This window comes from Bos indicus x Bos taurus, chromosome 29, assembly GCF_003369695.1.
Source record: "Bos indicus x Bos taurus breed Angus x Brahman F1 hybrid chromosome 29, Bos_hybrid_MaternalHap_v2.0, whole genome shotgun sequence".
NCBI classification, from domain to species: domain Eukaryota; kingdom Metazoa; phylum Chordata; class Mammalia; order Artiodactyla; family Bovidae; genus Bos; species Bos indicus x Bos taurus.
The window spans coordinates 42,286,291-42,302,256 of record NC_040104.1 but is presented as its reverse complement, the minus strand read 5'-3'; the positions used below and the strand labels follow the sequence as shown (position 1 = coordinate 42,302,256).

Sequence of the window (15,966 nt, the reverse complement as noted above, 5' to 3'; positions counted from 1 at the left end):
AATGGATTATAAATTGTCTGTGCCCAAACCAAACCGTGGAAGTAAAGGCTGGCCCATTGGTCAGGCTGAGAAGGGGAACAAGCCTGTTCAGGATTAGTGCGGAACTAAATGAGAATCAGGCAGGGAGTCTGATGAGAAAGAAAGGCAGTATGTTATTTCCTTCTCTCTGGAAGCAATTATGTTTGGTACAACAGCTGCTTGAATAGAAGGTTGAATGGATTTATAAATAAAGATTTCGAAATGTTTTTGTGATAAGAGTATGCAGGCCTCACTGGATCTGGCAGCCACCTCTGTTGGAAACGTGGTTACTTCAAAGATGTTCCTCTCTTGTTAAAATTAGCCATCACTAAATTATGGCAATGCAACAGAGGAATAGAGAAACAGAATGCAGTGCCATAGAGGAATAAGACACATGTTTTCTTCTGCTACCCAACCAAATTACTCTTCATTTCTCCTCGTGACATTTTCGGAATGTCAGAGAACTGATTATTCCCGCTTAATGGGACGGGGCGGGTGGCAGGGAGGTGGAGAGAGGGATAGGAAGAGAGGGAGCGATGGTTACCCTGGAAACGGCTCTAGAGGAGGGGCTCGGAGGGATCCGATACAAAGGCTTCATGGCCCCTCTGTGCCACTGTGTCCTTCCCTATTCAGGTGAAGAAGGGGGACACGGAGGCTGAGATGGTGGGATAGCATCACCAACTCAGTGGACCCGAGTTTGAGCAAACTCCGGGAGATAGTGGAGGACCGGGAAGCCTGGCGTGCTGCAGTCCATGGGGTCGCGAAGAGTCCAACTCAACTGAGTAACTGAACAACAACATTCAGGCAAATCAATTCAGTTCCGAGGATATTTATCGCACCCACCCCTGTGCTCAGTGTCTTGTAGGATGCAAGGCTGAGAGTAACAATGAAGATGACTACAGAGCAGATCATAATTGTCCACTGAGTGTCTGACCACACCAGGCCAGGTTCAGTTCAGTTCAGTTCAGTCGCTCAGTCGTGTCTGACTCTTCACGACCCCATGAATCGCAGCACACCAGGCCTCCCTGTCCATCACCAACTCCCAGAGTTCACTCAAACTCAGCATCCATTGAGTTGGTGATGCCATCCAGCCATCTCATCCTCTGTCGTCCCCTTCTCCTCCTCCCCCCAATCCCTCCCAGCTTCAGAGTCTTTTCCAATGAGTCAACTCTTTGCATGAGGTGGCCAAAATATTGGAGTTTCAGCTTTAGCATCAGTCCTTCCAATGAATACCCAGGACTGATCTCCTTTAGGATGGACTGGTTGGACCTCCTTGCAGTCCAAGGTACCCTCAAGAGTCTTCTCCAACACCACAGTTCAAAAGCATCAATTCTTCAGTGCTCAGCTTTCTTCACAGTCCAACTCTCACATCCATACATGACCACTGGAAAAACCATAGCCTTGACCAGATGGACCTTTGTTGGCAAAGTAATGTTTCTGCTTTTGAATATACTATCTAGGCTGGTCATAACTTTCCTTCTAAGGAGTAAGCGTCTTTTAATTTCATGGCTGCAATCACCAACTGCAATGATTTTGGAGCCCCCCCAAAATAAAGTCTGACACTGTTTCCACTGTTTCCCCATCTATCTCCCATGAAGTGATGCGACCAGATGCCATGATCTTAGTTTTCTGAATGTTGAACTTTAAGCCAAATTTTTCACTCTCCTCTTTCACTTTCATCAAGAGGCCAGTCTCAACATTCCCTAAATGTAAGCCCTTTGTGTCCCGGTGACCACCATGGCCTCTGGAACCTGGGTTAAAATCTGTCCCCTCCTCCACTGCCCACCAAAAATGTCCTGGCTCACTTCAGTGAGTTATTTAGCTTCTCCAGATTTTGTGTTCTCATCTGTAAAATGGAGATAATAATACTAGCAGGCAGGGTCCAGTCAAGGAGACCAGACTATAGTAGGGGTGTATGTGTGTGTGTGTGTGTGTGTGTGTGTGTGTGCGTGTTCAGCTGCTCAGTCATATCTGACGCTTTGTGACACCACGGACTGTAGCCCACCAGACTCCTCTCTCCATGGGATTCTCCAGGCAAGAATACTGGAGTGGCTTGCCATTTCCTTCTCCAGGGGCTCTTCCCGACCGAAGGATCGAACTGACGTCTCCTGGGTCTCCTGAATTGGCAGGTGAATTCTTTGCCACTCTAGTGCCACCTGGGAAGCCCCAGAGTAGCGTGGATCAACAGAAAAGATTTATACAAACAACTGGCTTCACAAGGTGCTAGAGGGCTGAATGGTCTTCCCAGGTGGTGCCAGTGGTAAAGAACCTGCCTGCCAAGGAAGGAGACAGGAGATGCAGGTTTGATCCCTGGGTGGGGAAGATCCCCTGGAGGAGGGCATGGCAGCCTACTCCAGTGTTCTTGCCTGGAGAGCCTCACGGACGATGGAGCCTGGTGGGCTGCAGTCCATAGGACATGACTGAAGCGACTTGGTAAGCACACACGCAGAGGGCTGAATGCAAAGGGAGAGTGCTGAGGCAAGCACAGAGAGAGACTGCAGGAAGCAGCTCCCACTTCTGAGGCTGGAGAAAAGGGAAGAGGCCGGACCATCAGGATATGGACATGTGGAGGACGTGACACTCTGCTGTTTGCAGGGGTGGTGAGGCTGGTTCCAGAGTGTGGAAGAAGCTGGGACCAGTGGTTTACGGTGGGCGAAGGACTGTGGCTGAGGTGGATACTGAAAGGAAATAATAGTAGGTAAACAGAAAGGACATCTTTCCTCCCCAGCCTTCAGTCTCCCTCTACTGCCCCTATTGACAGAAATTAATAGGAAACTTAAGATCCCCTGGAGAAGGTAATGGCCACTCACACCAGTATTCTTGCCTGGAAAATCCCATGGTCAGAGGAGCCTGGCAGGGTACAGTCCATGGGGTCGCAAAGAGTCGGACACAACTGAGCAACTAACACTTTCACACTTTCCCTTTCGTTGCCCCCAAAGAACTGGTTTGCAGAGTACCAACTCCAGCCATAAACCAGAGTGTAGAAAGATAGATCTGGAGCTGAAGGAGATAGTTTAATAAACAGCTCAGTGTTTCATAGAAACACAGTAAGAGTATTTCTCATATCATTAACTATTAAATAATAAGTGAGTTAATGTTTATAAACTCCTAGAACAGTGCCTGGCATGTGATAAGTGCATTACAATGTGCTTTATAAAAATAAATATTGGGATCGACATATAGACACTGTAGATGACACCACCCTTATGGGAGAAAGTGAAGAGGAACTAAAAAGCCTCTCGATGAAAGTGAAAGAGGAGAGTGAAAAAGTTGGCTTAAAGTTCAACATTCAGAAAACAATGATCATGGCATCTGGTCCCATCACTTCATGGGAAATAGATGGGGAAACGGTGGAAACAGTGTCAGACTTTATTTTTCTGGGCTCCAAAATCACTGCAGATGGTGACTGCAGCCATGAAATTAAAAGTATAATAAATAAAAGTAAGCCACGCTTACTCCTTGGAAGGAAAGTTATGACCAACCTAGATAGCATATTCAAAAGCGGAGACATTACTTTGCCAACAAAGGTCCATCTAGTCAAGGCTATGGTTTTTCCAGTGGTCATGTATGGATGTGAGAGTTGGACTGTGAAGAAAGCTGAACACCAAAGAATTGATGCTTTTGAACTGTGGTGTTGGAGAAGACTCTTGAGAGTCTCTTGGACTGCAAGGAGATCCAACCAGTCCATCCTAAAGGAGATCAGTCCTGTGTGTTGATTGGAAGGAATTATGCTAAAGCTGAAACTCCAGTACTTTGGCCACCTCATGAGAAGAGTTGACTCATTGGAAAAGACCCTGATGCTGGGAGGGATTGGGGGAAGGAGGAGAAGGGGACGACAGAGGATGAGATGGCTGGATGGCATCACCGACTCGATGGACATGAGTTTGAGTGAACTCCGGGAGTTGGTGATGGACAGGGAGGCCTGGTGTGCTGCGATTCATAGGGTCGCAAAGAGTTGGACATGACTGAGCAACTAAACTGAACTGAACTGAACATACAAAATAGATAACTAATAAGAATGTACTGTTCAGCATGGAAACTCTATGCAATGCTCTGTATTGACATAAAGCGGAAGGAAATCCCAAAAAAGGGTGATCTATGTATATATATAGCTGATTTACTTTGCTATATAGAAAATAACACAACATTAGAAAGCAACTATACTCCAAAAAAAATTAATTTGAAAATACAAAAAAAAAAAGCAAAATAAAAAGTAAAGATCACTCCTCCAAAAACCAATGTGGGAAGTAATATTATAATCCTAGTTTATCCAGGAAAATGATGGGGCTTAAAGAGGTCACATCTGGAGGAGGGCATGGCCACCCACTCTAGAATGCTTGCCTGGAGAATCCCTTGGATGGAGGAGCCTAGCAGGCTCTGGTCCATAGAGTTGCAAAGAGTTGAACACAATTGAAGCAACTTAAGAAAGTGAAAGTGGCTCAGTCATGTCCAACTCTTTGTGACCCCATGGACTACACAGTTCACGGAATTCTCCAGGCCAGAATACTGGAGTGAGTGGCGTTTCCCTTCTCCACGGGATCTTCCCAACCCAGGGATCAAACCCAAGTCTCCCACATTGCAGGTGGATTCTTTACCATCTGAGCCACAAGGGGCTTCCCTGTGGCTTAGCTGGTGAAGAAGCAAGTTAGCATGCCCTCAAAGAGGTCACATAAAATGCCCAAGATCACACAAGCTCATCCCTGGACTGTCTGAATGCAAAGCTGTTGCTTTTACAGCTTTGGTATGAGCTTCCTTTGAGGCTCAGAGAGGGAAAGCACCTAAGTTAATCACTTTGAAGAGAAACAGACCATAAAAGTGCAAGAGGAGAGGAATTTGGGGAGCATGTGGATGAGGGACAAACTGCTGCAGGTAGAGGAATCTGAGAAGACTTGCCAGAGAATGTGGTGTTTGAGCGAAGCTGGAGGACAAGGCTTTAACAGGCAGGTGCTGGGAGCAGATGAAACTGCCTAAGCAAAGACCCCAAGTGCAGGGCATGTAGGCGGAGCAGTGAGGACGAGGACAAGGGGGAAATGAACGTCCCTCACCATCCCTTCTTATGTAAACAACAGAGTTGGGGTATCTCTAAATATTCCTGGCAGCAATGTGAGTTAAAGAATTCACAATATTCATAAAATGTTGCATAGAATATTATGCATTTGTGAAGCAATGGGATTAGCTGAAAAATAGTGAATTTTAATGCACCTTCATTTTTAAAAAAATCTATAGGTAGGGTCATTAAAATCTGCTTACAAAAGACACGTCATCTTGCTCTGAGACAGTCAACTGAACTAAAACCCTAAGCTGCTTTGATACCCTTTTACCAATGCACCAAATTTGTTTTTAACAAGTCCAGCTCTTAGAAGGGTATGCACAAATTTGATTTATATGTGTTTCATTTAATTCATCAGACTGGTTGCGTTCTTGCTGTTAGGTACTGTCCTAGGTACTGGAGATGCAAAGAATCATAAACGGTGGTTCCACTCCTCAAGGAACTCAGTATAGTACTGAAGAGCAACAGATAGATATGCAAATCTCTGCAATCAGAATGGAAGAGTCCTAAGTGCGCTGGGAATATGGGAACCTTGGCCAGGGAGGATGGGAATGGGACTCCTTTCCTTCCACTCCAGGAAGCAGCATCACAACCACAACTTCTGACAGTAGACAGAGCATGGGATGTGAAGGCAAAGCAAATGAGACAAATTTTACAGAGACTCATTAGTTCTATCGTGCAGAATCAGACCACAGGGACCATGGGGCTGGTTTGCTAAGGAAATCAGAGTAGTATGGAGCTGAAAAAGTTCTGAAACATGTCCATAGCTCTGAATCTGGCCTCTGTAATCCTACGTTCAGCTCTGAAAGTAAGGAAGATGCCAGGAAAGCAGAGAGGGAAGCCACATCTGCCAGTAATAATTGTGAACAGTTTCTGAGTATCCACTCCATTGCAAACACTTTCCTATAAAATGAGTATTATATCCAGGCTAGTAGTAGCCACTAGTTCCCAGGTATCCTTCTCCCATCCTTCTTTCAGTAGTAGACGCCCCCACTGAGCTTTAGCAGAAGGTGTTCATGCCTTTCTGCTAGAGACAGTATTCCCAGGCTTCCTGGTAGCTGATGGGACTGCGTGACTTCCATTTCACCTGCAGAACGTGAGTTGATGTCACATAAGCCATATCCACATCGTTTCCCTAAAGCAGCGGCCTCAACTTCTTCTTCCCCCTTTTCACATTCATGCTTCTGCAGAGAGACGGACAGCACCCTAGAGAAAGAACCTGGGTCTGACGAACAGGGCAGCCCCCTCCTCATCACTACTTTCTGCCGCTCCACCTAGTGAACCTGCCTTTAGCACCTTTTTTTTTTTTAACTTGGCCAAAGATCAACACCCATGATAGAAAAGCAATTTTGTTAGACTTAACAATATTGGGCTAAGAGAATATAGCACACGTGAGAGAATCTTAGACATAGGCTGCATGTGCTCTAGCGAAGAGATTGATAAAAATTACACTGGCTTATTTGGGAACATTTGTCTACATCGTGGTTTCTAGTTAAGTTTCAAATGACTGAGGTTACCTATTCAATGTCCTCCAGGTGAGAAACCGATCATTGTATTGAGGAAAGTTAGACTCATTCAAAAGTTTTGGATGATTTGCTATGTGTCAGGTACCAAAGATGGAAAGACGCACACACACATTCTCTCTCTCTCTCCCCTCAAGATGTTTGCTGATGGTAGGAAGATTGGCAAATATAAAAACAGTGTTGACAGGAAAGTATCAGTTAAAAATACTCTGAGTTGCAAGCAACCAAAAATCTGACTGAAATGGGTTTAAGGGGAAAAAAAGATCATTTATGTGTTTATGTAAATATACAGTCCAAGAGTAAACTAGACTACAGGCATTTAAACCATACTTAATTGGAATTTCTGTGGTTGGGGGTCTGTAAATCTGTATCTTGCCCCTCACCCCATCCCCCTACCAGGTAATTTCAATTCTGATTTGGAAAGTATTGTTTTTATATAGATTCAGTTCAGTTCAGTCTCTCAGTCGTATCTGACTCTTTTCGACCCCATGGACTGCAGCACGCCAGGCTTCCCTGTCCATCACCAACTCCTGATATAGATTACTGAGCTGCAAATAGCAGGTTGGACTGGAAAGGGGAGAGAATGGAGGGGGCGATGGTTGTTTCTCAGGGAGAGGAGGGAATCCTGAATCCAGGCAAGGGCAGCCCAGAGTCCTAAGATATCTATTTGGTACTCAGAACAGAGTCAGAGCGCAGATTCTGAAGGCTGCTTATATGGAAGGCTTGAAGGGGAGTGTAGAGGACAGGCCGCCTGTCCATCATTCTGAGGGTTCACAGTCCATGAAAGTGACTGCCACTTCTATTCCGTCACCCAACAGCTATTTATTATGCAACTATGTACCAGGCGGCTTCCCAGGTACTGGCATCTTCCCAGGCTTACCAGGCGTCTTCTGCCTGCCAAACAGGAGATGTGGGTTCCACTCCTGGGTTGGAAGATCCCCTGGAGAAGAAAATGACAGCCCACTCCAGTATTCTTGCCTGGAGAATCCCATGGACAGAGGAGCCTGGAAGGCTGCAGTCCATAGGGCGGCAAGAGTCAGACATGACTTAAGTGATTAAACAACAACAGCTAATGTACCAGGCACTGAGCTAGAAGTGAGGATACAGGGGTTTACAGCCAAAGAGCCTTTCCCCATGATGCTTACATTCTAAGGGAAGACAGGCAATAAACAACTAGAAAAACAAGCTAATTACTGGCTGTGTTAAGTTTTAAGAAAGGAAAATCTCCTTCATGACCAGAGTCCCTAATGGAGGCTGACACTGCATGGAGTAGAGGAAAGGTGTTCCAGTTGAAAATTTAGCGGAGACTTGAGAGCAGGAGCATTCCAGGCTCTCAGCAAGTGCAAAGGCCCTGAGGTGTGAGGGAGCCGGCCGGGGGCGGAAATACAGGGAGGAGTCTGTGTGGCTAGAGCTCAGTGCCCGGGAGACCCAAGTAGAATGAGGAAGTCGCAGCAGCCAGGTTAACTACAGGATAACATGTGAGCACCAAAGAGAGTCTGGGTTTTACTCCGCACCCACTGAAAAGTTCGTGTTAAAGAGGGGTTTGCTGGTTACTGTGTGAAAAATATCTACCATTAATTCAGGACTGTGATAGACGCCCAAGGTTCTTATCTGCTCCCAACAATTCATGTCTTAGTAACTGGTGACCTTGTATTAGCGCTGTCCGCTAGAACTTTCTACAAAGATGGAAATGTTCCGTATCTGTGCTGTGCTGTGCTGAGTCCCCCGGTCGTGTCAGATTCTGCGACCCCACGGACTGTAGCCTGCCAGGCTCCTCTGTGAGGCCCAAAGCTACTATGGACAGGTGGCTCTTGAGCTCGTGACACGTGGCTAGTGCGCCTAAGGAACTAGAGTTTAAATATTATTCCATTTAAAGTAGCTTGTTTAGAGGTATAGTGCCACGTGAGGCTAATGGCTATATACTTGGCAGCCCAATGCAGCGCAGAGCTGGGTGCCTGAGGGTTTTAACTCCTTGCCGGGGAAGCCAAGGGCCTCCTGCACCAAATGTTGGAGCTATTAAGCAGGTCCACTGATACCTAAACGCTGAGCCCGCTTTGTGCGCTCGCCTTGTCAAGAGACAGCGGCTCGCAGCGCATCCTGAGCTTCCTTTATAATCAGCGCGGAGGCACGCGCACGCGGCTGTGCGGCGCCCCCGGGGAAGCCCCGCACGGCGCGCAGAGGTTTGCAGACTCGTCTTGCAGGGCGCACCCGCTTCCGCGCTCTCGAGGCCGCGGGCGCGGTCCAGCCATTGGCAGTAGGGGAATAACGGCCCCGCAGCGTCTCGCGCCGCCTGCCCCGCAGCCGGGCCGCGTAGACAGCGGCTCCCGGCGCAGCACAGGTGGGCTGGAGAAGCTGGGGAGACCGAGGCGCGCCATCGAGCGGACTCGGAGGTTTGGAAACCCCCTCGCCGCGCAGTCGCAGCTGCTTCTCTGCGGGGATGGAGGCGGGCGAGGCGCGGGCTGCCGCCCGCACCGTATCTGCTTCCTGAGCTTGCTTTCGCTTCGGTCCGGCTTGCGCAGGCCTGAATCCCGCCGCCGAGCCGCGAGAGCCGCGCGGGTGGCCGCGGGGGAGGCGGGGCGCCTGAGCGCCTGCGGGACCTCCGCCCTCTCCCCGCGCACACGTCCCCGGCGCGCGCGGGTCCTGGCTGGCCCGAAAGCCCCCCTGACCTTGGTGTCTCCCCGTGCCAGGTCTGCGCCAGGACCATGGGCGCCGCGCTGGGCACCGGCGCGCGGCTGACTCTCCGGTCCGGCCGGGCCTGCGGAGCTGTCCGGAGCTGGGCGCCTCCCGCGCCCGCCCGAGGCTGCCACTCCAAGGCACGCCCGGCGCGCCCCGTGCCGCTGAAGAAGCGGGGGTACGATGTCACCAGGAACCCGCATCTCAACAAGGTAACCGGGAGAGGGTAGGAGGGCCCAAGCCGCTCTCCCGGGGCTGGCGGGATGGGCGCCCCGCCCCCGGGGCCCCGGGAGGATCCTCCCAGACGCCCTTCCAGGGGAAGCTTGGTGTGACTCGGTTTGGCTTTTTAGCGCCCCTCTTCTGCTTGGAAAGAGGTCACCAATAATGCGGGAGCCTGATTTCTTCACGAACAAATATAGACTGGGTTGAGATCCTCTTAACCATTCGGACCTGGAGTCAGATCTCGCCTTGATGCTTGCTGATTCTGTTAATTTGGGGCAGTTCATTGAACCTGGCTGTCCAGGTTTCCTTATCTGTAAAAGCGAAACATATGGGTCGGGAGTGTTGTGAGATTTAAAGAGAAAACAGAGATAGCGTTCTTAGCACAATTCCTGACACGCAATGAGAACAAATATCAGCTAAGGTTCTCATTATTCTGAGAAGAAAATTTTTAATTTGAGCCGGGACAAGAAAGTCTAGAATTATGGAACATTCAGACCTTGAAAAGGCCTCAGAGATCCAAATTGAAACCTTTCCCTTTACAAATGAGAAAACAAGACAAAAGAAACTTGACAAGGTCGTCAGCTGGTTAGCTCTGACTCTGCCACTGAAATCTGGGTCTGGATCTCCGGTGCTTGGGTCAAATTCAGCCCACTGCTGACACGGTGCTTAAGAGCACACACATTTGCTTCTGGGAGTGGAGTTTAGTATCATTGGTGTTAAAATCGAGAAACCTGGGTTTAAGGGCTGTCTCCTAACACCATCTCATATTAACTTGGGCCTCTCATTTGATTTCTCTGAGGTTCCACTTTCTCCTGCTTAAAGTGGATGTTATGACAGACCCACCATCCCTACCACATTCAGCTATTGTGACAATCAGATGAATTACTGAATTTGATTTTGACAGTATATAAAGTGCTTGGTAAAGAAGCAGTTACTGCAAGATAAAATTCTTCACAATTTCCTTGAATCAGGATTGTGAAATTCAAGTGAGGAAATAGTTGTGGAAAAGGTGTTTTTGAGAAATAGGAACAATTATCTAGATGCTAAGTATTGTTTCCTGCAGAATTAATAGAAGAAGCTAAGAAAGAAAATTTCTCTCTCAACCTCCACCCATCACACTATGATCCCTGCTCCCCGCCACCTCCAAGAAACCCTAAATCCTTTGTGTATTACTACTTTGGAATAGGTAAGGTGTTTTACGAATTACAACTTTGTTGGCAGGTGTTAGGAAACTCAAACTAGCCTAGCGAATAAAGGCCTTCTGTAACTAAATGTCCAGAGGAAGAAAGCACTGCAGGCAACTTTGACTCAGCAGTCCAGATCACATCCTTACAGATGCAGGTTCTCCGGCTGCCTGCTCGGCTCTTGCGTTGTCAGCTGCATCTTCAGAGTCCATCCTGCAGAGTCTCTCACCCCATTGCTGCCACAGGCCCCGTCTCCTGTTCTCACATCTCACCATCCAGAGATTGAAAGGCACTCACTTCTGGTGCCTGTAGAAGAGAAAGGACACTTTCTCTGAAGGCTCAGGAAAGGAGTCTTTCTGTCCCATGGACTCTAATTGGACTCCCTTCTACTCTCAAACTGACCACTATGACTTAAGTCAGTCAGCGTTCACCCCTGAATTTAAAGATGGAGTTCAAGTTAGGGGTACCCATAGCAGCCGGTTTAGAATAAAGGGGAAGTGTCCCCACCCCACCCCAAGTAAATCTGTGTATTGTCATCAGAGGTAGAAAGGGTAGATGCTGGAAAGCAAAATAATAAATTCCCACTACTGACTCTGATTGTTTTAACAATAATAGCTTTAGAAGGACTAGCATATTCGAATTAGCACTGAATTTTTATGAATAGTTTTAAAAAAAATGAAAGGAGGACTTGAATGTCTTTTTTTTTAGCCTTAGGTTTATGGTTTCCTGAAAGCATTCTTGCCCTTGTCCTTTGTCCCTGATATAATTTTTTTTTCCTCCTAAGTACGATAAATGGGACATTATTCATAAATCTAGGGACCTGACCTTTTCATGAAGTTAGAGTTTTTGTATATCCTTGAAGTCAGCTGGTGCTAGTCTGGGCTGAGTATCTGGGGTGATGCTGAGAGAGCCTGTGGCCCCCCCCATTTGCCCTTGGGGAGGGAAGGGAGACAGCGGAGGAAGCAACACTGCCTGGCCACTGCCCCCACTTCCTCCTGGGGTGCCATCCTCTCGCTGCCCTGCTGATGTCCAGTGCTCGGGCAGTCTCCAGGGAAGGCTTGAAAGCTTGACACTTTCCAGCAGCCAGATGGGGAGACTTGCTGAGTTCAACAGAACCAATGAGGTTATCACTAAGAAAACAAGAAAAGGGTGGCTTCGAAAGGGAGACATCCTTAATGGGCAGTCCTGTGGGTGGATTTCTTTTCTGCTAGACTCAGAGCTCCTCCAGGGCAGGGACCAAGTTTCCTGCGTTTGTGGCTGGCACTGGGCAGTTCCTGAAGGCTGTAACAAGGGCGTGACCATGAAGACTAACATTACGTTCTTGGAACATGTGCACTGGTTTTGCCTCCTGCTTTGTGGGTGAGGCATTTAAGTTGAAGCTTGAGGGAAGGGGGTCATCAGGAGATGGAATTCTCCTAGAGAAGAGCTACTGAACAGGGCGGGCATCGCTGCCATTGTGCAGTCACAGGGTCTGGCCCCAGCGCTGTTGTAATCTTGCCCTGTGATCTGTGATGACTCACATTAGACCCTCTGCCCATGTCACACCACTGCTATGAGGATCCCGGGGGAGTCCTGTGAAATCATTTTGGAAAACTGTAAGGCTAACTAAATATTAGATGATCATTTTGACAAGTTCCAGAATCAGGGTGGGAAAGTCCCTTAGCTATGACCTAGCCTGAAATTGTTCAAACTTCCAGTCGCAACCTATGAGACATGGAATTATCTTGTGGATCTAACCAGCTTTTTTTTTTTTTTAAGTTCAAAGACATGGGTTACAATAGAATTCAGAAATAGTAAATGCATTCAAATTTAATAAATATAAGTATTATACCAAGTCACCATGTGAAATGCCAACTTTCACTGTGGACTGTCATTTTAAAATGACAACTGTTATAAAGACTGTTGTTTTCATCCAGCCTCTTATTTTCAGATGAAGAGACAGGGTGAGAAAGCCATGCAATTTCTCACTTGAAAGGAAGCCACAGAGATTGTCAGTGGTTGCAGAGGTGGGCAGAAGATGCCCACCGTCTGATTTTCAGTTCGCTGAATCACAATGACGGTTCTCATTCACATCGGTTTTGACTGACTTAGACATATTCATGATGAGAACAATTGGAACTAGGTGATTCTGAGTTCCCTACAGGGGTCTAGATCTTCTGATTCACCAAAATTTCTATTTCCTTTTTTAAGACAACGATATTGTGCCTTTCTTCTAAAATTTACATAGTGACTTCTGCTGTTCTCCATATAGATGATTGTGGCAACAGAGTGAATCTTTGATTACACATTACAGAATATCAGCAATATTTTACCTACATGAAACAGGAAATGATCAACCCCATTTTATAGGCTGTCTTCATAGGTGGAATCACCTCCGTCCTATTCACGGGGCAAGTGAGCCCCCGCAGCACTGCCGCCTCCGCTTACCTCTGGCCTCTTGGGAAGGGCTGTGCTGTCCCCACGCCCCACACTAGACTCGAGTCCCCGCCCATTTGTCTTCTCATGCCGTGTGTGTTTCCTTTTGGTGCTGAGTGCTGCCTGCTGTCATGGCTGGTGGCGTGACTTCCACCCTAGACCCCGAGCACCATGAGGACAGAGACTGTCTTGTCACACGATACTCTCTACATCTGACTTGACATGCTCAATAAATATTTGCTCTTTGGACGATCTCAATCAAGTTCTAACCCCTTTCCTCTCAACTTTACGAGCCTTAATGTCACGGCTTTACAGTTAGCCCAATGCTCTCGTTGCCTGGAGACATGTTTACAAGTAGCCCGTTGGGAGGAAATCCACCTCCTTGATCTTGATCTTCCCAGACTTCAGGGCATTTCACTGCAGGGGTGTGATATTTCCCAGGCTGGGTCAACCCCCTCCTTTGACCCACGTGCCAGCAATAATTTTTGTCATGTGCTTCCACTGAGCCTTCACCTGCTTCTCTGCAGTTTTTCCTTTTTGTTTGCTTATAGTAGCTTTACGAACGATAGCCCAAGTCTGGAAACAACCCAGATGTGCATTAACCAGTGAATGGCTCAGCAATTTACAGTACACCCGTCTAATGGAATGCTCCATAGCCATGGTGGGAAAGGGAGTCAACTGTTGATTCTCTGCATTTTTTTTTTTTTTTTTATCTCTTGAGCTTGATGATCAGGGAAAGAATGAATGAAGGGTGCTTGGTCCAGTCACTGATAATGGCCCAGTGTATTTCATGCAGTGGGCCCTTCAAATTGTGGGGCATGGGGACTGTCTTCCCACATGGACTACATGCATTTAGATTAGTGGGCATGGAAGCCCTGGGGGGCTGGGCTGTGGTGCTGGGTGCACAGGTTTCAGCTCCATCCCTGCTGTATGCACTGGTGACTTCTTAGACTCCCACACAGTTAGGCTTTGCCTTTGACTGAAGGATGTTTTTGTTCCGTGCCAGTTTAGAACTTGATTTTGCCTCCTTTGGGTTGGGGGGAGTCTGTCATCACACGCTTGGCTCATTGATCAATCAGGAGGTGATGATTGGGTTGTATGGAGAATTTGGGTTTCTTGGAGATGCTGTTTTCTGTTCCAGAGGCAGATGACATAATATGTCTTCTTGAGACCTCTGCTTCTGATGTGATGTTGGGTTGGGCTTCTTCAATAAAGAAGCAATGCATTATTCAGTAAACATCAGTTCCATGAGCAGCAGTTTGTTCTGGACATGTGCCTCCTGTGCAGAGTGACTCAGGGCATTGAAGCTCAAGCCCTGTTCAGATATTTTAAGAACAAATGAGCAGAGGCGGGTTGGAATGAAATCCTTCCCTGTCAAATACTGTCCTGGCTTCCTGGGATTGATAACATTTGGTGTTAGGGCTTTGTGCTTGAAACAGCTAAAAGAACTTACATTCATTAGGCTAAAAGTTAGGCAACTTTTAGAAAGCAAACCCCTGACTCAGAGGCTTAAACAAGATAAAAGCATGTTTCTCTCATAAACAAGCCTGGGTAGGCAATGATGAGCACGTTGATGTGTGGCTTGAGTGTGTTGCTCAGCCATCCTCAGTGTGTATCTTCCATTTCATCGTCCGGAATGGTTGCTCTCGTCTCTACCATTTATTCTATACAGAAGCAAGTGTGCAAGGGAACTAGCGGAATTTGGACGTTGCAAATATCACTTTCATTCACATCCAATTGGTCAGAGTTGGTCATAGCTGCAGGAGAACCAGGGAAACATAATCTTTAGCTGGGCACCCATATATCCTGCTAAAAATTCTACACCAGTAAGGAAAGAATGAATGAATATTAGGGAAAGGGCTACAAAATGCTTATCTGAAATTTTAACTTGATTTACTAACAGTTTTATCCCAACCTTTAAAATCCATGTTTCTCTACATCTCCTCTACAAGCAGCCTTGTTCATACCTTCATCATCTTGTGTCTAGATTAGGCAGAAGCCTTCTCATGGGTTTCCAACTTGTAGTCCTGCTCCTTTCAATCTCCTTCTCTGTGTCTGTTAACCACACTTTGAGAGGCTAAAACCTTGCACAAGTCCCTGGCCACTCTGTTTCAGACCCCATGTCCAATGCACCAGGTAGTCCCGCTGCTCTGTCTCCAGACCACATCTGGAATCCAGCCTCTGCTCTCACCACAGGTCCCCCACCGACCTAAGGCGCTGCCATTTCTCTGCTGGATGATTACAGCGCCCCCTAGCTACTTCAGTTCAATCAGTTCAGTCGCTCAGTCGTGTTTGACTGTTTGTGACCCCATTGACTACAGCACACCAGGCCTCCCTGTCTATCACCAGCTCTTGGAGCCTACTCAAACTCACGTCCATCGCATCGGTGATGCCAGCCAACTATCTCATCCTCTGTCATCCCCTTCTCCTCCCGCCTTCAATCTTTCCCAGCATCAGGGTCTTTTCCAATGAGTCAGCTCTTCGCATCAGGTGGCCAAAGTATTGGAGTTTCAGCTTCAGCATCAGTCCTTCCAAGGAATATTCAGGACTGATTTCCTTTAGGATGGACTGGTTGGATCTCCTTGCAGTCCAAGGGACTCTCAAGAGTCTTCTCCAGCACCACAGTTCAAAAGCATCAATTCTTCGGTGCTCAGCTTTCTTTATAGCCCAACTCTCACATCCATACATGACTACTGGAAAAACCATAGCCTTGACTAGATGGACTTTTGTTGGCAAAGTAATGTCTCTGCTTTTTAACATGCTGTCTAGATTAGTCATAGCTTTTCTTCCAAGGAGGAAGCGTCTTAATTTCATGGCTGCAGTCACCATCTGCAGTGACTTTGGAGCCCCCAAAACTAAAGTCTCTCACGGTTTCCATTGT

The 15,966-nt window shown here is 47.3% G+C and overlaps 1 protein-coding gene across 3 annotated transcripts in view; it reads left to right on the top strand.

The window, feature by feature from the left end:
* The first annotated feature begins 8,772 nt into the window (after positions 1–8,772).
* The window catches only part of ME3 (malic enzyme 3), a 222,282-nt gene continuing 215,088 nt past the window's right edge, over positions 8,773–15,966 (top strand). The window contains exons 1-2 of one of the 3 annotated variants that reach the window (XM_027531817.1): positions 8,773–8,981; positions 9,279–9,476. In XM_027531817.1, coding sequence (XP_027387618.1) covers positions 9,294–9,476 — 183 coding nt within the window. In that variant the 5' untranslated portion in view covers positions 8,773–8,981; positions 9,279–9,293. The remainder of the gene's footprint in view (positions 8,982–9,278; positions 9,477–15,966) is intronic. The other 2 variants (XM_027531818.1, XM_027531816.1) reach the window with 2 other exon arrangements.